General features: G+C 49.4%; 1 protein-coding gene across 4 annotated transcripts in view; it reads left to right on the top strand.

Moving 5' to 3' along the window:
• The first annotated feature begins 262 nt into the window (after positions 1 to 262).
• The window catches only part of SAMD4A (sterile alpha motif domain containing 4A), a 99698-nt gene continuing 78500 nt past the window's right edge, over positions 263 to 21460 (top strand). For all 4 annotated transcript variants that reach the window (XR_009487072.1, XR_009487071.1, XM_059850623.1 and 1 more), the window contains exons 1-2: positions 263 to 419; positions 681 to 1259. Coding sequence is in view for 2 of the 4 variants with exons in the window: in XM_059850623.1 (XP_059706606.1) it covers positions 1064 to 1259 (196 nt within the window). In the remaining 2 variants the exon portion in view is untranslated. The remainder of the gene's footprint in view (positions 420 to 680; positions 1260 to 21460) is intronic.

Genomic DNA, 21460 nt, shown 5'->3' with positions numbered 1-21460 from the left:
CCGGCAGCGGCGCGGGGAGGGGATGCGGAGTGTGTTTGCCAGCATTCCCCGGGCAGGAGGAGCGCCCAAAATTCCCGGGGGGAGTGGCAGAGAGGAGGGGGGGACAGAGGGGACACACGGGGGACGCGCGTCCCCCTCGGGCTCCCCCCTCCGACGCGCGGCTCGGCCCCGCCCACCCTCCGATGACGTCACCCGTATGCAAATGAGCGACATGGGAGAGCGGGGGCCCGGCGCGCGGCCGGGCTCAGTCTCGCGCCGCGGAGCGCGCGCGCGCCCCCCCCCCCTCCCCTCTTTCCCTTTTCCCTTTTCCCGCCTCCTTCCCTCATTTCCCCCCCCTTCATCCCATGGACATGGCACGGCCACCTTAAAGCGCCGCGCCGCCCCCTCCTCCCCCGATCGCCGGGGCCGCTATGAGTCAGGTGAGTGTGTTTTTATACGGAGTGTGTGTGCGGGGGAGAACTTTTTGGCGGGGGCTGTGCTGCAGTTGGGGGGGGATTGTGCTGGGTGCTCCCCCCCCATCCCAAATGGCGGTGCTGGATGTGGGGGGATCGAGGTGACGGGGGGGGAGTGCGCGGTGGGTGAGGAGTGGGAGGAAGGCAGCGGGATGAGTGCGAGCCTTCCTCTCCATCCTCCTCGTCCTCCTGCAGCCCCCCTGACGCCCCCTCCTCTCTCTGTTCCAGGTGTGAAGCCCCCGCCGGGAGGAGGTCGTTCCCCTCGCTGGCTGCAGCCCTGACGCTGGGATTTTCCTTTTTTTGGCTTTTTTTTTTTTTTTCGGCCCCACCACCTCCCTCCTTCCCTCCCTCGCTCCCTCCCTCCAGGAATCCAGCGCTGCACCGAAGCCAGAAGAGAGGGAGCAAAACCCAGCCCAGGCCGAGAGCTGCGTCCAGAAACCAAACCCGCCCTTCGCGTCGCAAAGGAGGAATTTTTTTTTTAATCATTATTATTATTATTATTTTTATTTTTAATACCCCTGACCCGAGCACGGTGGCGGCAGCGGCGCCGGGGCAGGGAGGCTGTCCCGGTTATTTATTCTCTCCCCGCAGAGCTGTCCCTCCGGCTCACCATGATGTTCCGAGACCAGGTTGGCGTGCTGGCCGGGTGGTTCAAGGGCTGGAACGAGTGCGAGCAGACTGTTGCGCTGCTCTCCCTGCTCAAACGCGTCAGCCGGACCCAGGCTCGCTTCCTCCAGCTCTGCCTCGAGCATTCCCTGGCAGACTGCACCGAGCTCCACATCCTCGAAGGGGAGGCCAACAATCCCGGTGAGTGCTGGCGTTTGCTGCGAGCCTTCTCGGGCGGTGCTCTAATGCCGTCGAAATTAAAAAAAAAAAAAAAAAATGCACCCGACAAACGGGTGCGGTTTGGGAGCCGGGGGGCTCCTCCAACTCGGTTGCGGGAACGGCTTCTCTGCTCGCGTTTTATTTTCCAAACGGGGTTTGGCTTATTTCAGTTTGGTTTTTCACAGCAAACTACTCCGCTCCATGGCGTGGTGTAACTACGGTAGCATGAATGATTGGTGGGTTTTTTTTTTTCCTTTCCCCCCCGTGCCCCCCCCTTCCTCCTTCCATGCAGTTTCCTGTGAAATAAGTAAGTCAGGTCACGTAGAGTCTGGATTTTCTAGGCTTCTTTTGGGCAACGTGGCTTGCTTTGCTCTCTGCAACATGCAGAAGCAGCCCATCGCTACCTCAGACGAACTGTTATTGTATAAAGGTCTGGGCAACTGGGTTATCCTATTTTTTTTTTTCCTGTTAAATGTGGCAATTCCTATTTCATCATTCAGATCCTGTTTGGACGCATTTTTTTTCCTGCGGCTCTGAATACCCCCTTGTGTTTCAGCAGAGCTCTGAGAAAATATGAGTGGACTGTTTCATGTTACTGAGCGTGCAGGGTGCAGGACAGCAAATGTGCGTGGCTACCGAAAGTGTATTTTTCCTCTATTTATTTGCCATTACAAGTTGCTCAACTACCTCCAAAGTAAATGGGAGTTGGAGCAGGATGGGAATGGCACTGTGTGAATTGTGCCGTGTGTTCCCGTATTTATTTATGGGGGGTGTGTTACAGATGTGTATGTTCCTAAGTGTGGATGTACACAGGGATGCAAGTTGCTTCAAGTATAGAGTTTTTGTGACACGGAGGGTCAGCAGGGAAGGCAAATGTCATCTAGCTGCGCAGTTCTGTTTCTCCAACACCTCTCAAAAAAAAATCCCAAACCAAAAAAATCCCACAACCCATAAAAAGCAAAGCAAACCCCCCATTCCTAAGCACCAAAATCGCAGGGGGCTGGAAGCCCTTGGGTGTTGGGCTGTGCGTGGCAGAGCAGTGCCGGGGAGCGGCCGGCTGCGTTCCGTGATGGATGGAAATCCTGCGGCCGGATCCCGAACAGAGCCCCCGGTGTGGACGGGGCGGGAGGAATGCAGGGTCCTTCTCCAGCTGTTCCCTATTAGAGCACCGAGCCGGCAGGATTTGGCAGCTGCCTGTGCTGCCATTTGATGACAAGGTCCAGCGCAGCGCCGTGCTCCACCGAGGACGGATTTAAGTCCTTCTGCAGGAAACTGAGCCCGGAGCTGCTCCGGCACAGAGGGATCGGGGCTGGCTACGGGGGAGCGAGGCTGGAATTGGCCGTTCCCTTATATAGCTCGCAGGAATGAGAGGGAGGAATGCTGCCGAGTGCGTCTGGGCGCAATACTGCTGCTTTTATAAACAGCTGAAGGGATGAACCTCATCCATCCCTTTGGGTGGGGAGGCCCCGGGGGGGCCGGGAGGGAACACATTCTCCAAACTCGGCTGCTCCTGGATAAATCTGCAGCTTCCCGTGCCAGCCTCAGCGCAGCTTTGCTGTGATTCCCTCTGCGAGTTGGTGTGAGCAATATATTTTTAATTTTAATTTTTTCAGCATCTCAGCTTTTCATTCTGGCTGTGGGCTTGGCAGTAGCTGTGTCCCCTTGCTCGGCCACAGAATTGGAGGGGGGTGATTTGCCTCCTGCCATCAGGAAAGGCGAATTGTGAAGGAAAACAGGGCTCTGAAGTGGTCCTGGACACAGAGTCACGTAGGGCTGACCCTGTGGTGGCATTTTCTCAGTGTAAGCCTGGGTGCAGACCAGTGTTGGGCCCTTCCCATCTCCACTCGTGCGAGCAATCCCCGCTTGCCCCTGTAATCCCGTTGACCTTGCTTGGCGTGAGGATTTCTCCTGCGTGCAGGGCTTGGCACCCAGCCTCCTGCCTGGCCCTTGCTGCGTTGGTGGAGCTGCCTGAGCTCTCCCTGGCCTGCCTTCCAAAAATGATCTCTTCCTCATTCATAGGTCTGATGCCAAAACCTGGGTCTGTTGAGTTCCTCTTTCTCATGGAGCATCCCCTCTGTATGGCTTTCCCATGGGATGGATGTATCCATGCATCCTGCAGAGCAGGACATGCACTCTTCCAGGCAATCCTGTTGCAGTGCAGGGAAGGTTAGCTGAGATTTGTAACCAGGCTCAGTTAGGAAATAGCTTTTAGTCTCCTGTGTTAGTGCTGCTTTCCTAAAACCACCTGTATTCCTTAAATCACTCCTGTTCCACGCCTGTTTGGCAGTCTGGCACTTGTCACTTCCCTGGCAATGGAATCACACCAAGTCCTGAACAGCAGCATCGTCACCAAACCTTGCATTACTCGTTACTCTTCGAATCCTGGTGTTTGCATTACTGATTTGGGCTCGATTCTTTCCCAGGCTGGGGCCTGAGGTGGCTCCTGGTACATTTTCCTGGCGTTTGCTGACTTGGAAATAGTGGCTTCCTGCTTGTAGGTGTCCCATTGGTATCCTGGTGGGGTCTGTAGGGCAGGGGATGTTCCCTTTCCATGAAATCCACTGTCTGGGAAGGGGTGTCACCAGCTTAATGTAACTGCTGGGCTAATGTCCTGGAGCAGGTGTTGGAATTACACTGGGCCTTGTGAGAATTGAGTTGTTTTGTAAGTGCAGGATGTGTTGCTTGTCCCAACCCTTTGGGGAGGTGGGAAAACTGGAATGTTACTCCTAGGTGCAATGGTCCTTAGGAGGAGGTGGCAGCCCTGCTGTGGTCCATGGTGGATGGGCAACATCCTTGGAAATGTTATCACCAAGAGCAGAGATCAGGAGGGTCCCAAAGGGTGACCAGAGCTCAGAGTCCCCTCTGACTGGTGGTGCTGGGCTCAGAGCCTTCAGGTGTGTGCACCAGGCGTGGAGAAAACCCATTTCAGCAAAGGAGTCCAGGTTGTTTCTTGCCTGGTAGACTCAAGATGTGAGGTTTGATGAATGGCAACTGTGGTGGGAAAACTCAAGGAAGAACATTTTTAAACTGGTTAATTGCCACAGCGAAGCAAGTATATTTAGTTTGGAGGACTTCTATCTTGGTGGTTTTTTTTTCCAAGTGTGAGGGTATTTTCGTAATGACAGCCAAGCTGTCCTCATCAGTACTGCAAACCCCACGGGGCTCTGCTGTGTACAGATGTGTATGACCCTCAGGAAGCCCTGAGGATCCTCCTGATTCCATGGTTCCCTGTCTAAGCCTGGAGGGGTGGATGTAACCTTGTTGCCAACCTCAGATGTCTTGCAGGAGGCTGCATTGGTGTCTGGGGGCTGCAAGACCACCTGCAATCCATTGCTTGCTTATAAAGGGAAAATAGGAGTGGGAAGCAAACATGGAAGGACATCTATAGATTCTTCATTAGCTGAAATGTACAGCTTGGGACTGTCCTACACAGTGGCTTCACTGAGCTTTAATGGTTTAAACTGGTGAGGAGTGTGGGTTGTTGTTAATTCAACTGGAGTGTGAGTGGCTTGGTCTGCTGAGAAGGAGGAGAATATGGAAACCATATTATCTGTGCACAGAAATAGAAGTTTCAGGTATTGCATAGCACTATTTAAAAGCCTGCTATAACTTCCTTCCTTCCTTCCAGCCTGGCCTTGCTGGGCAGCTTCAGTCCCAGCTGCTCGGAGCTGTCAGGATGCAGTGACCTCCTCTAAGCTTCCAGGAAAGGTCAGGCAGGAGTGGGGTGGGAATGGGACTTGTGCTCCTCCAGGGGTGCTGGGTATGGCTGCTCTGTGGGCTGCAGACCCAGTGAGGAGATGTGGGGGCCATGTCCATGAAACATGGTCTGTAGGATATTAACATTGAGTGCAGAATCTGCTTTCATCCACTCCAGCATCCCTCTGCAGTTTGTTCCCAAAGCAGTCCCACATCCCATCCCACCAGCCCTGGCTTCCTCATTCCTGCAAGGTTGACACAAGTGCCCAAAGACTCCTGTAGGTGTTCCAGGTGTCCAAACAGCCACGTGCACTGATGGAAGCAGTGACAGCTTTAAGCTCTTGGCCTTAAAGGACAACAAGCTTTCTCTGGCCTATGCACAAGACATTACCTGCTCCATGTGTTAGGGCCAAAATCTTCATTTCAGCAGGCTGTCAGGTATCACAAGGGGAGCATCAGGATGACCCAGATTCCTCAGCCTGGGAAGGACTGGCCAAAGGAAGAGACAAGGGTTGCAGGGAGCTGTAATGTCTTTTAATAGACCAAGTGATGCAGCTGGAAAAAATGGCCAGGCATGAAGGTGCACCAGCTCAAAGGAGGGCTTGTGTGCTTGTGGGTTTTTTTCCCAACTGTACCAGCTGGTCTATTAAAAGGTATTACATATTCCTGCAGACCTTGCTGCTTATATCCTTAGCTCCCTGTGGCTCCAGCCCTGCATCTGTTGCTGCCACCCCAGCCACAGACAGTCTCCCATCCCATCAGGAAGCTGCTACCCCTGCACTGTGCAAATTTTGTAGTTCATCCTCAGTGACCCCCACTGATGGCAAATCATCCAGTGTCCAGTTGGAGGGTGTTTCCCATGTGAAAAAAAAAAAATTCTTGGCTTACAGTTGCATTGCAATGCTGAGCTCTGGCTTAAATGTCCTTGGGCTGTGTGAGGGCATTGCTGGGCTGTCACACAGTGGGACTGGAGGAGCCCAGGAGGAGGATGGGGTGGGGAGCTTAGCCTGTGCTTCCTGGATGTGATGGGGAATTCTAAGTGCAGGGCTGGACATTGGCATTGTGTGGTCATTCCACACACTTGTCTCTGCCTGGAGAGGCGTGTGAGCAGCCCTGCTGGCTCTGCTCATTAAAAATTAGGAGCTGGGACTCCTAAATGGAGAGATCACAGAGGGGAGTCAAAGAAGGGTTGGAAGGGACCTGAAAGATCATCTTGTTGAAATCCCTCAGACAGGGACAGCTTCCACCAGACCAGGCTGCTCAGAGTTCCATCCAGCCTGGCCTTGAACACTCCCAGGGATGGGACAGCCCCAGCTTCTCTGGGTGACCTGGGCAAGCCTCAGATCTGCTGAGCTGACACTTGCTTTTAACCTGCCTGCAGGTGCTTGACCTGCTGCCACACATCTTTTCCAGGTTTTGTTTGCCAACTTGAGTGCTAAAACTATCAGTGCTGGGATTTTGGGAAATACCAAGGGTAGGGGTACAGAAGTACAGAGTGCTGTTAGCCAGGGGCTTTGAGCCAGGCTACACACCCAGTGTTCTCTTGTGATTCAAAGCTATTTTTATTTTTAGGGATGCTTTCCAGAGTGGCTGTGGGAAGCACTGCAGGCTGCAGGAAGGTCTGTGGTGTGGCATTACAAAGGTTCCCCTTTGCTGTCCCACTCACCCCAGTGCTGGGACCTACAGGAGACTCTTCTGGGCTTGCACTTTGCTCTTCTGTGTTTTCTCCTATTTGTTTAAAACCTCCCTCCTTTGTCATTCCTGGCATGTGTCCCTTGCAGTAAGAGGAGTAAGGAGATACTCCTGTGCCTGCTCCCAGAATTTTGCCAGCATGAATGACAAAGTCTCCTCCACTGGCAGAGCTAATGAGGGCCAGGTCTTCTGGAGGGGGGGTGGCAGAGCTTGCCAGGGTGGTAATTTTTAGGCAGTAATGCTTGAAATGGGAAGGAAAAAGTTAACTAATGGTAACAGCCTGTTTTGCTGCCTGGAGCATGGTGTGGTGCAAGAGGGTTGCTCATGGGTGGGCTGCTTTTCCCAGAGACCTTTCCATACTTTGCAGTGTCCTTTTAACCATTTTCTCAGGTAGTTCAGGGAGAGGCCTGATGCCAGGGTTAATTTCCTCACTGACTTGAGCTGGGGAAAATCCCACTGTTGAAGTGCATGTGAAAGAGGCAGGGAAGCATTTCCTGCATCATCACGGACCTGAGCTGGAATTCTCTGCCTGGACCAGCTTGTTCCTTGGTTCCTTCTGTGCACATATCTTGTGTTTGTGCTTGGAAAAGCAGCAGAGCTGGAGTTCTTTCTCTCCTACCAGAGTGGGTGCAGGGAAGATGTTGGTGAAGGAGAGGAAGCACACAGAACATCACTATCAGGATATAGATTGATGGAAGAGGTCGAGGACAGCTTTAGATCAAGAGCTGAATAGGAACCAGCTGTAGAGCCATCAATTAAAATAATCTAGTTTGTGAATACACTTATCTGCAAATGAGATTAAATGGATGAGTGGGGAAAGCGCTCTGCTCGCAGCTCACACTGCTGCTGCTGCATGATCCTCTGCACAGTTGCTGCTTTTGGCCTGTTAGACCTCAAAATCTGAGCAAAGCTGCATGCCCATTTCACCAGTTATATATTTGCAATTAGGCCAGTTGATTTTAAAGCAGTTGATGCTCCAGTCAGCTGAATTTTCCCACAGAGTTTCCCTGAAGCAGTTGAAGGTTGTGGAACACAGTGGAAATTCCCATCTCCCTACAATTTCTCAAGCTTTGCCCTTTCTTTTTCTCATGCTCCATCAAAAAAGACCACCTTGGTTTCATTTGTGGACTGTGACAGCCACTTCTCTCTGAGCTGGGAGTTATGTTTGCAATCAGTGTAACTGAAATAGTAATTAGTGTGAGCTCCAGCTTTATTTTGGGATGCATCCGTCAGTGCTTCAGCGCTCCAGCGTCGAGCTGGTGTCTAGTGTTACCACAGATAACTGCTGGGGGAAAGGGCACCCCTGGCACTGCCACTGCCCCCCAACCCTGGGTTGGGCTCATCAGAGAGGGGACAAGCTGCTGTACTGCAGGGCTGTGTTTTGGGGCTCCCACCTGATGGTCCCAGTTTCCTCCTCCCTCCTTGCAGGATGCCAGCTAAGTGCAGGAGCCCACACCAAGCACAGGTCGTTGTGTTTGAAGCCCTTTTTGCCTGCAGAAAGGCCCCAAGGATGGTGGGATGAGCCCTCACGTGAATTCTGTGTGTGTGCAAGTCTGCCTCTGAGTGTGCAGGTGCCCTTTGTATTTCCTGTTTTCACCAAACAAACAAGACCAGTACTATTTTACTAACTCCTGCTTACGTAAGAGCTGCTGAGGGATCTAAAAAGAGGCTGCAGGTCTGATGCAAGGGATCCCCAGGCTTGCATGGTCATCCCTTTTCCCTTCAAAAATGGTGTATTTATCTTTCCAGTGCTCTGGTCCTAGGAAGAGACACAGAGATTTGCAGAAGTCATCACTGAGTGCGAGTTGGGCAATGGCAAACAGCCAAGGCAGTGGCTTTCCATCTTGGCCCAGTAATTACAAATAAAGTTGAGGTTGGAGTGAGCAGATCCGTTCCCAGCTTCCTCTTCTGCAGCAGATGCATTAAGTGGAGGGGCAGGATCTCATCAAAACAGGCTGGGATTCTCTGGTGGAGAAGGTGTTGCTGGCTGTTCTCTGGAAGGGGTTTTGTGGGCAGAGGGAGTTGTGTTTCTGGCACTGGGGGATTGCAAGCTGGATTTTCCCTGATGGAGCAGACCATGGGATGGTGTCATCCATAGCAGGACAGCCCTGAAACTTGGTTTGCTCTGGTTTTAGGTGCTGAGCAGAAAATGAGCCTGGTCAGGGTGAGTGGGCCAGCTGCACAGACAGAAACCCAGTGTCACAGAATCACAGAATCACTGGGCTGGAAGAGACCTTCAAGATCATGGAGTCCAACCCAGCCCCAACACCTCAACTCAACCCTGGCACCCAGTGCCACATCCAGGCTTTGTTAAACACACCCAGGGATGGGGACTCCACCACATCCCTGGGCAGAACATTCCAGAACTTTATCACTCTTTCTATAAAAAGCTTTTTCCTAATATCTAACCTGTATTTCCCTTGATGCAGCTGGAGACAGTACTTTATTTTGTACCTGGCAGGAGCTGGCTGTGTTTGGAAGCACATGGGCTTCTCCTGGCTTTTCCTACAGGGGACAAACACACCTGGCTAAAGGAGCTGTAAGTGAAGGGTTTTCCAGCACAGGCTCACCCATCACACCCCTTTCACAGTATGGAGTTTTACTGATGTGTTTTTACACAGTGACTCCAGGGCCTGGCTGTATCAGGAGTTTTGGTGAAGGTGCCTGAATTTCAGCCTGGTTTCTCTGATGTGCTCTATGCAGGTGTGGGCTGCAGCACCTCAGCTGAGGCTTCCTGGGCTCAGCACTCCTGTCTGGAGCTTGCTGGGGATGCCTGTAGAGTTCTGCTCTCTGAGTTGAACCCAGGGTGTAAACCATGTATTTCTCTACCATTAACCCTGGCTGCTGCCCTTGGCAGACTTCTCAGGGTGTTTGCAGTGCTTGAGCTGCAGTGCAAACACTTTCTTGTATTCTGTCAGAATAAACCACGGGGCAGACAAAGGTGCTACCACAAATTCAGGGTCATTTTATGTTGTGGACAAGGGACTGTCCAAGGTGGAAAACACAGATGGATGACACTGTGATAGCTCTGTTGTACAAGGGCTAAGCCAGCTCCTGCCACAACCCCTGCAAGCCTTCCCTGTTACTTGCAGGAGCTGGATGTGGCCCAGCTTGTTGAGCTATCATGCCTGGAGATGTTATTTTACTTAAAATAATGTTAATATTGTGACTGTCCTCTGCAGGATTCAGCAGCTCTGCTCCACTCTTTGCTCTCAACCAAGGCTGCCCTGCTTTAGAAGCATGGAGTGCTTCAAAAAGCTTCTCTTATGTTACTGATCCTCACAAATAATTAATTCCAGATTGCCCTTTTTTTTTTTTTTTAATACAACTTGTTTCAGGCAAGCCACAAACCTGCCTTTCTTTTAACCAGTTAGTTCTCCTGCTCCTTGGCTGTGCTGTTGCCTGGTGGGGAATGGGCATGTGCTGTGTTTGGAGTTTTAATTGTTGTTACAAGAAGAAATTGAGTGGGTGGATAAAACAGGGTTTAACCTGGTTTAGCCTGGAGCATCTTGAAACCCACTTTCCATGCTGCTGCATTTCTTTTCTTTTTTTTTTTTTTTCCCCCAGTGTTTTTAACCCTGAACATCACAGATCAGTTCTTGTCATGGGTTTTTCCTGTTGTCCCCTTTTCTCTGTCCCCCATCAGCAATGGGAATTGAAGAAGGAAGAAATTGGGGAGAGAAATGTGGAGGGAAAACCAACCCCACAATTTTTATTGTGGTGAAACTTGGCTGGTCTGACATTTACAGGCAGAACATGTGTGTTTCTGCAGCAGCTGCAGTCTGTGTCCATACATTTTCCTGCCTTTCAGTTTTCCTGTTGGGATATTCCTCTTGTTTCTCATGCAGCAAGCATCAATGTGATTTTTCTACCTTTTTTCTGACTGTTCCCCAGCGTGCTCAAGTTGCCACAGGGTCAGCTTGGTTCTGGGTAGGGTTTTTCTAAAATCTTACAGTTGCAAAGAAGTGGATTATTAAAAAAAAAAATACAAAGTCCCCTGGCTGTTTCCCTCCAGATAATGCAAACATAGATGAAATGTTGAGTTATAACTACCTGAGTGACCTTTTAAGATAAGAATTGTTATTGACTGGTGGTATTATGTTAAACTGATAAGAATTCTTTTTAGAAGAGTAGGAAAAAAAGCCCAACAAACCCTTCAGTAACCATAACAACTTACTCTGCAGTGCAGGGACAGCACACAGCTCCTTCCTGACACTGCTGCTGGGGGCATGAGGGTGGCACCACAGGGATCCCATCCAGCAGCTCCTTGGGGTAACCTGCCAGAGCTCCAGGTTGTGCTGTGAGGGATGCCCGAGGTCACTTGGCTGCTCCTGCTGCTCTCAGCTCTCTACTTTTCATCATCTGTAGGGAATTTTAGCTGGGGAGTTGTGCTGAGGCTCAGTCTGGTGCTGGGGGTTTGGCTGCAGTGGGAGGGAGGGATGGGTGCTGGGAGCAGGAAGGATCACAGACTTCCAGAATGGTTTGGGCTGGAAGGGACCTTAATGATCATCCCATTCCAACCCCCTGCCATGGGCAGGGACACCTTCCACTGTCCCAGGCTGCCCCAAGCCCTGCCCAACCTGGCCTTGGACACTTCCAGGGATCCAGGGGCAGCCACAGCTTCTCTGGGCAGCTCTCACCACCCTCACAGCCAGGAATTCCTTCCCAAAATCCCATCCATCCCTGCCCTCTGGCAGTGGGAAGCCATTGTCCTGTCACTTCATCCCTTGTCCCTCCTTGTCCTGTCACTTCATCCCTTATGAAGGGATCCAAAGCCCCTCTGCAGCTCTCTCATAACTTTTGTAGGTGCTGTTAAAGTCACTGAGGTCTCCCTGGAGTCTTCTCTTCTCCAGCTGAACAAGGATGCTTTTGGAGGTCAAAGGAGGATGCTTTCAATGGTTCTTGCTTAAGGAATGAGGAATGAGGCAAGGAAATCCCTTCTTTGCAGTGGCTGTGCTGGCAGGGTCAGGGTAGCCCTTGGAGCCCTGTTGGGAACTGGACCCAATCTCTGTGTCCTGGCAGAGGTGCCAGCTCCTGTTTCAGGTTATTGCAGTGGATCCAGGAGTGTGATGGGTACTTTGAGCCTTCCTTGGCCTAGCTGAACCCCCTGGGCTGTGTTTGCATGTGCTGCTCCTGGGAATTCTGTCAGTTTAAAGCAGAATTCACACTTTGGTCACCTTCTGCTATCAGGGGTTGTTAGTGAGACTGTTAGAGCTAAAGAAAATCTGCCAAGAGCAACTGGGCTTTTTTTATCACCTCCTTCCTTCCCATCTCCTTGCCTTTGTATTACCTGTCAAGGTTCCCAATTTTCATGGAAAATGAGCTCACAGCTCAAAGGTGGGGGTGAGCCCAAAGGTGAACAAACAACAAACAGCATCTTGGAAAGTGCAGAGACCCTAAAAAGAGAGAGGATAGGCCTGATAAAATACCCCAAATATTTTAGAATTAGGGATGAGGGGAAAACAATGCATTTAAATCCATAGCAAAAGAGGCAAAGGTGTGCAACTTTGTGTGTCTGCTCAGGAAATCAATTACTTAAACCTGCTGGGTTAGGAGTCATGGCAGCAGCAGGGAAGCTGTGCAAAGGTGTCTGCTTAGCCCCTGCTTGCCAACCTCTCCTCACATTCTTCTGGAGCAGCCAGTTGGATGCTGAGTGCTTTTTGTAGCTGATGTCAAATCTCGGTCAGCCGGAGAGCCTTTATAAATAAAGGTGTCTGCTGGTATTCAGGCATATGTGGATAATAGCTGCTGTAATTCAGCTGTCCAGCCTGGCTTCCCAGCTTTTATAAATGACTGATCAGAGATTCCACTGAGAATGAGGATTTAAAGGGATGGAGCTGCTGGAAGTGGTCTCTGTGCTGATAAGTTTAGTGAGTCTCTACCCCAGGGACAGGTGGCCAACACTGCACTCCCTCTGCTGATGTCCTGGGTTTATGTTTCACACAAAGCAAATGTTGCATTAATAAAACTTGTGTTGTGGTTAGATGGCAGGGCTCTGCAGTCCTTTTTTTGCAAGCTGCACTCAAATCTTTGAGTTTGTAATTTTTTAAATTTTTTTTTTCCCCTGTTATTTATGGGAGCTGGTAAACACTCAGAGATCTCTCTGGACAAGCCACAGCAGCTGGAGGATACTGGTTTCTCTATGGAGTGGAGGAATTTCATCAGAGGAGCTATTGTTCCTCTGTGTTCTCAGCATTTTGGCAACTGTTCTTTAGATTAACCCTACAGAAAGGGGAGGGTGCTCTCTGCTGGGTCTGAAATAATTACAATAATGTGCTCAGATGCTTTTGCATTGTTAGGAATGGATCCTGCTTGGTAGTGGGGAATGGTGTGGGATTAGGGAGTGAAGAAGCCTGAGTTCTTTAAATCCCTCCTGAAGTCACACTGGATGTCAGCATTGATGTTCAGTTGGTTTCTGGTTTTAAAGTGGGAGTAGTTGGTGTCTTCAGCCACTGCCCTGAGCAGTGAGTAATCTCAGTGTGTGATAGCTGGGGTCCAGCCCACACCCTACTGAGCTACAGCAGAATCCTCACTGGCTGGAACATCCATTTCCCTGGGCTGTGTTGGGTTTGCCTGGCAAGGTTTTGGTAGCAGAATGGCTTCTGTGAGAAGATACCTGAAAGGCATCCTCAGCTTCTCTGGGAAATCTGTGCTAGGGCCTCACCTCCCTCACAGCCAAGAATTTATTCCCAATATTCCATCTAACCTGCTGATAGCAAAGAGCCCATGTAATGAGTTACAGGGGTGGCTTGAGAAAGCTAGAGCAGTGTCAATTTGGAGGGATGAGCAACCTGGATGGAGCTTGGAGTTCCCTGGGATAGTGGAAGGTGTCCCTGCCCTTGGCAGGGGGTGGATCTGGATGGTCTTTAAGGTCCCTTCCAACCCAAACCATGCTGTGGTTGCTCATCCAGGAGCTGGTGCTGTCCCTGCATGGAACCCAGAGGAGAAACAAGCCCATGACTTATGGCCAAGGGATGATGAAGCTCCTCACTCACCCTGCAGCAGCTTCTCCCTCTGCCAGTGCCTGCAGGGCTGATTCAGCTCCCAGCTCTGTTAGTTGCCAGATCTGCAAAACATAACCAAATTCAGGGATTTTTTAATCTTATGTGCCTATTTTGATTCAGTTTACCCATACAATTACACTAATTTGCTTTATTACACGCAAAAAGATTAAAAATACATCTGGCAGAGAGGATTAAAAGCTGGTAATCTGGCTGCTAAGAAGCACAGGATGCTTTAGGATTTCCTTTCGAGGTGTGTGGAGCTCTGGAACAAGAGCAAATGTGATCCTTTGTAGTTGGAGTTTTCATAGGGGGAGCTCATTAAAGCTGGTGTGATTGTTTGAGTGAATGAGAAATGAATGAATTTAAAATATAAGACTAAATCCTACCACATTAAAGGGGTAGCTGTGATTTAAGAGCTCATTTTTGGTTTGGGTTTGAGTTTTTTTGTGTGTGTGTAAACCTGGAGCAATAGGGTTGTTTTACCTTTTAAGGGATTTAACAAGTCTCTCTTAATTTTCTTTTAATGTTGCAGAGCTTAAAAATAATGCAAGGTCAGGCTGAGCGTAACTAATTCCAGTGTGAAAGCAGAGGAAAGCCTGTTTCTCCAGAGACTTACAATTAGTGCAGCAATCCTCCTCAGTACAGCCTTTGAGAGGGATGTAGCAGGAAAAGAGGCTGCTGGAATCTTGATAAATAAAAATAATGTGCTTGGGGTTTTTTTATTTTTCCTTTTTTTGTCCAAGGAGAAGGGGGAGCCCTATACAAGGCAAGGTTTAATTTAGTTTTGCTTGCTTTCACGTGTGCCCCAAGAGGGCTTGTGGCAGGTTAAGGTGTGGTGAAGGTGCCCTTGGATCTTTTGGGGGCTGGCAAACAACCCTGGGGGTTTTGAGTTCTTATCAGTTGGTTTATCTGGGTTTACCCATGGCAGGCTCCCAAGGATGCAGAGAGCTTTTCTCTGAGCTCTGCTGCTCTGTCCCAGTTTGGTGCTGGGATTTTGGGGGGATCCCCTTAGTGCTTCACAAAATCTTTTTGTTGCACTATTAAGACTCACTGTGGTGAGTGTTTTCTTCATCTTCTTGATGTCAAAATCCCCAAAGTTGGCTATTTTCACACAGCTCTGGGTGTGCTGCCTGTTCTGGCCTCCTGTGTAACAAGAAGCCCAAAGCATTTTCCTGCTTTTCCTGCAGCAAGCCCACAGCATTCATGTGACAAAAACACAGCTGGCTTTGGTCAGGCCACCCTTGGGGACCCACAACGTGTCCTGGCAGCTGTGCTGCTGTGACAACAGCAAAGAGGTGTCACTGTGTCACCTCAGTGCTGCAGGGGATGCCCTGGGCCCCACTGCCATCATCAGAGAGCTGTTTCCCTCCTTGTCCCTTCCCACATGTGTTAATTTTGCTTTCCAAGTCTGGACTGCTGCCACAGCCCGTGTGTGTCCCTTCTTTCCGTACATTGTGGTCTCCTGCTGCTGCTGGAGGTGCCTGGGAGCTGGTGACACTGCCAGGACACGTGGGGGAAGGGGAGTTCCCATGTCCTTGCTCCCATTTCCCTTCCCTTCCCTTGGCCACAGTCTGTGTGCGTGGTGCTGAGGTCGCTGGTGGTGACATCAGTGTTTTATGCTGGGAGCCACCCAGGACACTGAGGTCCCATTTCCTGCCAGCCTTTGGCTCTCAGGGAGTCCTGGGCTTGCCCCATCAGTGCCAGGGATGCAGGTGCTGGTCCCTGTGAGTGTTCCTGTGTGGGATGCAGCCAGCAGCCTCCCGTGCCCTCGGTGCCAGCTGGATCCCTGCCCGCAGCACCAGCCCTCCCTGGGCATCACCTTCCCGCTGGCACAGCCACAGCCAAATAAAAAGGGTTTTCCTCTCTCCATCTCCTACCTGCTTCAGCACTGCCTGGCCCTGGGCAGGGACATGGGGCTCTGGGGATCTCTCCAGAGCCAGGATTTGGGCTGTTTTCCTCTCCCTCAAAATATCTACACCCCCCCTGGTTTGCAGACACTGCCTCGCTCCATTGAAGTTTGGGGTTTTTCCTTAACTCCTTATGTGCCCCTGATTGATAAAATTTGGCCTGTTATAGTAGAAATCCCAGCATGTGCTGCCTTTTTTTTTTTTTTTCTTTCCCCCAACAGAATCCATATGTTGCAACTTTCAGGAGAGAGGAAAGCAGCATTAACTTTTCATGTCTAGCATCGCTAATTTAAGGGGTGAGAAATTGGCCTGGGTCTGTTTTTTAAAGAACTGAGCATACACTGACAGTACCAGTGTTGGTACTGAATAACTTGCTAAGCTGAAGGGTGCAGCAATATCTAAAATTAAATCTGTTCTTAATTGCTGGGTTATAAATGGCAGCTTTTTTTTCCAAATGGAATTAATTTATTATTTTTCATTTGCCATCACGAGTCTCGGCAGCACAAACCCAACATTTTGCATTAATACAATAATAAGGCACTTCCAAAAGGTGTGTTTGGCATTTGTAGCACACAGCACAATCTAACAAACCATAAACTATGTCAAAATACTCCTAAAGTGGTAATTAAAACTTTTTTTAAAATGTAGAATAGATGAATACATTCCAAATTGTGACTTTTCAATGAAGCTCTTTCATAAAAAACATTGTTTCTTGCCAAAACAAATTCAAAGGCATTTTTGTAATTTCTGCTGGGGAAAGGAGGAGTGTTTATCCAGCCTTTCATGTTGGCTGGGCTTTTTGACTTTTATTTAAAACTTTAAAAAAGGCAGTGTAAAAAAAGAATGCCCATTTTGTCTGAATGTGCATTAAGAAGTCTCACTCCTGTCCTCTCTGGAGCAACGTGCAATGAAGGCTGGAGTAGAGTGTGCCTTGGGGTGCAAGGCTGTCTGTAGCATCCCAGCTGGAATTCAGTGGTGATGGGATCCCATGGCACGGTGTATTTGGGACAGACACAGATCCCAAAGTGGTTCCTGGGCTCGGGGATCCCATCAGGCTCTTCCTTTGGAGGGGGAACCCCTGTGGGTGCTGGGCATGGGAGTGGGGTTCCCCTGGCATCCAACCAGTGCACAAAGCAAAACTGCTGGAGGGATTTATTGCTTTTCCTCCTGATTTTTATTTTATAATTTGAACTTTGGATGTGTTTTTGACAGCTTTTACCTGCTGAGTCACCATTCATCCTCTTGCACAGGAGCGGCTCCTGACGTACTGAATCCCTGGGCAGGCTTGAGCAACCATCATTTAAAAATAAATCCTTTCAAGGAATTGGGCTTTTTTACCCCTCTTTTTTCCCCTCATGTCACCAGCTGCTTTTCCCACTGTGTGTTTGCTCTGTTACATGAGGCTGGTGTTTTATAGATGTGATGCCTTCACGTTGCTAAGGACAGCTTTACCATTTATCACATCCCACCACCAGGTATCCTATGGAGGAGCTGTGTGTGCACCCAGATAACAGTGCAGCTTGTGGAGATTGCTGCATCTGATCCTGCACTGAGCACTCTGCTGCTCCTGAGATGGGTCCTTTTGGTGCTGAACCACAACTTGAGCACAAACTCATTCTTGTAGCTTGACTTCATAGATACAAAGCCTTGCTTGTGCTGCAGCATGTTGCTGTTACTTCTGGCAGATGGGAAGGGACAGTTGGTCTTTCCAAGAGTAATCTCAATATCCAGGTTAGTTTTCTTTCCCATTTACCAGATTCATGTGGCAGTTGTGTTTTATAGCTGGTTTTGCAATGCTGCTGAGTGCTTGATCTGCATCACTTGCTTGCAGACAGCCAGACTGCAGCAGCCACCTCTCCAGAAACTGCTTGGGAAGACTTTGGATGTGTGCAAGGACACTCATTTAAGGTATTGAAGCACCTGCCTTCTGGTCCCTTCTGTCCCAAAAATGCATCTCAGATTTGCTTTGCTTTATTATCTCTAATTTTGTGCATTGGGTGGTAAATGACAAGAACATTGTTAGCTCCTTCCTGTTTCTGTATCCTCACGTTCCTCCAGTGTTGTTGCTGCAGATGGAGAATCACAGGAATGGTTTGGTTCAAGGGACCTGAAAAATCATCTCCTTCCCACCCTCTGCCATAGGCAGAGACACCTTCCACTATCCCAGGTTGCTCCAAGCCCTATCCAGTCTGGCCTGGAACACTGCCAGGGATCCAGGGGCAGCCACAGCTTCTCTGGGCACCCTGTGCCAGGGCCTCCCCACCCTCACACAGAGGAATTTCTTCCTGATGCTTCATGGTGTGCACAGCTGTTCTGCCTGGATGGTGTATTCCTTATTTTGTGGGTGCTCCCTCCTTCCTCCTTCCTGGGGAATTTGCTGCAGAAATGAAGTGTTCAGTCTATTTATAAATTTCAGTCTCTGTATTAATCCATCTGTATATTTATTAACCCTCCAGGTGGTTGCATTTCACTGTAATACAGCTGCTAGTGGGACATTAATCTTAGTGAAAGTCTATTTTAGTTTTCTCCTGGTAGTTCAGCCTGCTGTCATCCTGTGGGGTAAATCCTCCCCTAGGAAGGAGGAATGGAGACTATTTAAGGAGGAGCAATTTGTGAGGGAACAGCTGGAGCTGAAACTGAAGCCAGGTTTGGGAGGAGGAGGAGGCTGGGAAGGAGCTATTTCAGGGGATGGTTTGTCTGGCCATGTTTTCTTGGGCATGGAGGTGTCCACCCACTCCTTTGTGTTTGATCAGCACTAGTTTTGGCACTACTTGTTTAATATGTGGCCCATTTTTTCCATAATTAAGCTTCTCCTGCCCTGGGGATATGCTGTATTGGTCAGCCAGTAAATCCACATTCAGCAGGGCAGCCCAGGTTCCTGTGGAACCCATCCCTGGGGGTGCTCACCATCCTTGGAAGTGTTCATTCCCATCATGACTGGATGGGGGACTCAGTGCTCTGGTCTGCTTGAGAAGGTGGTGACAGTCACAGGTGGGGCTCAGTGATCTCAGAGGTCTTTTCCAACCTTGCTGTGATTCTGGGAGTGAATCCCATGGGAAATATTTGCCTCTTGTCCTTCCCCTGTAGTTTGTCAAGAGGACACAGAAGATGAGGATCTTTGTACTCGTGCTGCTGTTAAATCTGAATGAGTAATTCAATAATGAGTAGCTATCAGTTCATTGCTTTCATATTAAGGAGAAATCCTGTGCTTTTAAAGCCTTTTTATAAAGATTGGGTTGTGAGGTAATTTCTAATCTTGCACCACTAACGGGTACTTGAACATAAGGCTTCCTTTTATCATTGCAGTCTCTTTTGTTAGAGCAATCATCAGCATATGGTTTTGGAGGATTTAACATCTCAGACACATGGTGACACTCTCCTAGTCTTCTCTGCACATGCAAGTCTAAAAATGGCCTTTTTTTTTTTTTTTAATTCCCCAGGATGCTTGTGAGTACTTGGAACTGGAAAAGAAAACAAAAGGCCCACCAACACCAGCAGGTTTTGCAAAAGAGGGTTTCTAAAAATGCAACTTATTGAGGAGAACACGTGTGTCTGGGCTATAGCATAGAACTTGTTGACATGTTTTGCTAAATTTGCTCAGGGTTTTTTTATTTTAGCAGTTGGGAAAAGCTTGTAAAACTGGGGAATGTGTGCAGTGGTTTTCCCTCCTTTCTTAGCACTGCTGCTTCTTGTTGTGTTCTCCTGAGGCTGACTTGTGGGTGGGTCCCAAATCATCTTCTTGGCATCTTGTGGGGTTCCTGTGCACCCAGCCTGGGCACAGCTTCTTCCATCCTACATCTCTCTGCTTGTTTAGGGTGGAGATTTGGTAACTGTGGATTTTTCTTTGCTCCCTGTCAGCCTACACAGGGACCAAAGGACAAGTGGCTTGCTGTGTCCTGCATGCCAGGGAGGGAACAGGGATGCTGCAGCCCCTTTTCTCTCAGGCTTTAGGTGCTTTTGGCAGGGTGGAAACACAAAATCACATTAGGGGTGTGTTTAGGGAAATAAGGGCTATGGTGGCATGGGCTGTGCATCCTCACTCCTGAGCAAAAAGGGGTTTGTGGTTTTAGGAAAAAAGCTTCAGGGTTGTGGGATGGAACTTTACAGTTGGGGCTGGAGCTGCTGAAGTTCTCTCTCTATCCAAAGGATTTTGGTTTCTTCTTAACTATCAAATAGAGGATGAATTGGGCTGTGTGATATTCCAGCTTTTTTTTTTTTTTTGAAATAACAGCTTTTTTACAAAAAAAAAGGCTGGGTTTTTTTGTAAAAAAAATTAAAAAAAAATCTGGCTTCCTCTCAGATGTTCCTGTTTCTGGTGATGTCTGGAAATGAGGAAAAAGGAGAGGAAATCCTACTTGGAGCTGAAGGACAGTGTTGTGTACATAGTGCCAGAGCCAGGCAGTAGAGCATGGCAAGGGCTCACTCAGGGCTCATTGTGGCCACTCATTTCTCAGCTCTGGCCATTTTCCCATCAAGGTAGAAGCCACAGAAATCTCTCATTTTATTGTGTTGCCATGAGAGAGGAAGCATTTTCTGTCTGAAATAACAGCTGGAGCTTGGACTTGGAGCAACCTGGTGTAGAGAAAGGTGTCCCCTGCCCAAGGCAGGGGAATTGGAGGTGGTCATGCCTGTGTTGGGTCTCAGGTCTTTCCAAGCTGAACTGTTGCATAGTTCCAGTCTGGAGGTGGGATGGCTGGGAATTGTGGGTGTGTTGGGTGAGAAGGTGCCTGCCCACCCAGGCTTGCTGTGAGATGGCTCCAAGGGGACCCTTTGCTCATTGTGGGATCCCTCATACCCCAGACTAGGAGCTGATGCCCCTAATCCAGACCTCTTGGAGCTGCTGCTGTGCTGTTTTCAGCAGGAAAATGGGAATGTAGGCACTGTGGTGGAAAATGGGAATCGAGGGCTGTGAGAGAAGCTGAAGGAAAGAGTGGGGATGTGTTCCCTTCCTCCTCTGACACACACATATCCCAGAGGCTTGGCTGTTGTTTCAAAGCTGCTCTCTGGCTGTTTCAAATTTAGGAGCTGGCTCCTGCAGGCACAGGATAAGTGGCTGTGCCCTGGGGCAGGAGTGGGACAGGGCATCTGCAGTGACTGGAGCTCCTCTTGCTCCTCCTCCCACCAGATCTGCTGCCCTGTGTATTTCCACCTCACCTGTGACATCTCTGCTCCTGCTTCTGAGTCAAGTCATCAGGAATTGCAGGACCTGGGGGGAGATACTCTGATACTGGGGGAAGAGAAAAAGTGGTGAGAGCAGCTCTTGCAGGGTCTCAAGATCTGTGACCCACGTCTCTGCATCCCACATACCCAACCTTGTCCTGTACTTGAATTCAGATGGTAAAACCTGATCTTCTGAAATCACATTGCTATGGGCTTGGACAGCACACAGCCCCTGCCTGGGCAGGCACAGGTTGAAGTCAGAGCATCAGCATCTGACTTGATGCTTGACCTTTTGTGTGCTCACTGTGCAAACACACTTCTCTGCAGGTCTGGGGGAAAGAAATTGAAAAGTACAGAGGGTCTGTGCTGAAGGCAGTCCTGGTGGGATGGTTTCATCTTTAGCCCAGGGTTGCTTCTTGGTCCTCTCCTCCCTCTGTTAGAGGAACTGGGAGGGTGAATGGATTCACTCTGAGGTCTTTGGGTGGAAAATGCTGCAGTAAGCACAAAACATGGTGTGAGCACAGTGCTGCACAGCACTGGGATGGTGCTTCTTAACCTGCATGGAAAAATGTGCTCGTGTCTTTCAGTGTGGCTTTAAAAGGCACCTGTACAGCTGGAGGGGTAAATGTAGGAAGAATATTCAATCTCCAGCTTTCAAAGCAAAGCCTTGTCTTTCCCATCCTTCTCTATCAGAGTCCTGTATCATAGACTAAACCATCCATTT

The sequence above is a fragment of the Haemorhous mexicanus genome, chromosome 6 (genome assembly GCF_027477595.1).
Source record: "Haemorhous mexicanus isolate bHaeMex1 chromosome 6, bHaeMex1.pri, whole genome shotgun sequence".
Taxonomy (NCBI): domain Eukaryota; kingdom Metazoa; phylum Chordata; class Aves; order Passeriformes; family Fringillidae; genus Haemorhous; species Haemorhous mexicanus.
This window is presented reverse-complemented; position numbering and strand designations above follow the sequence as displayed.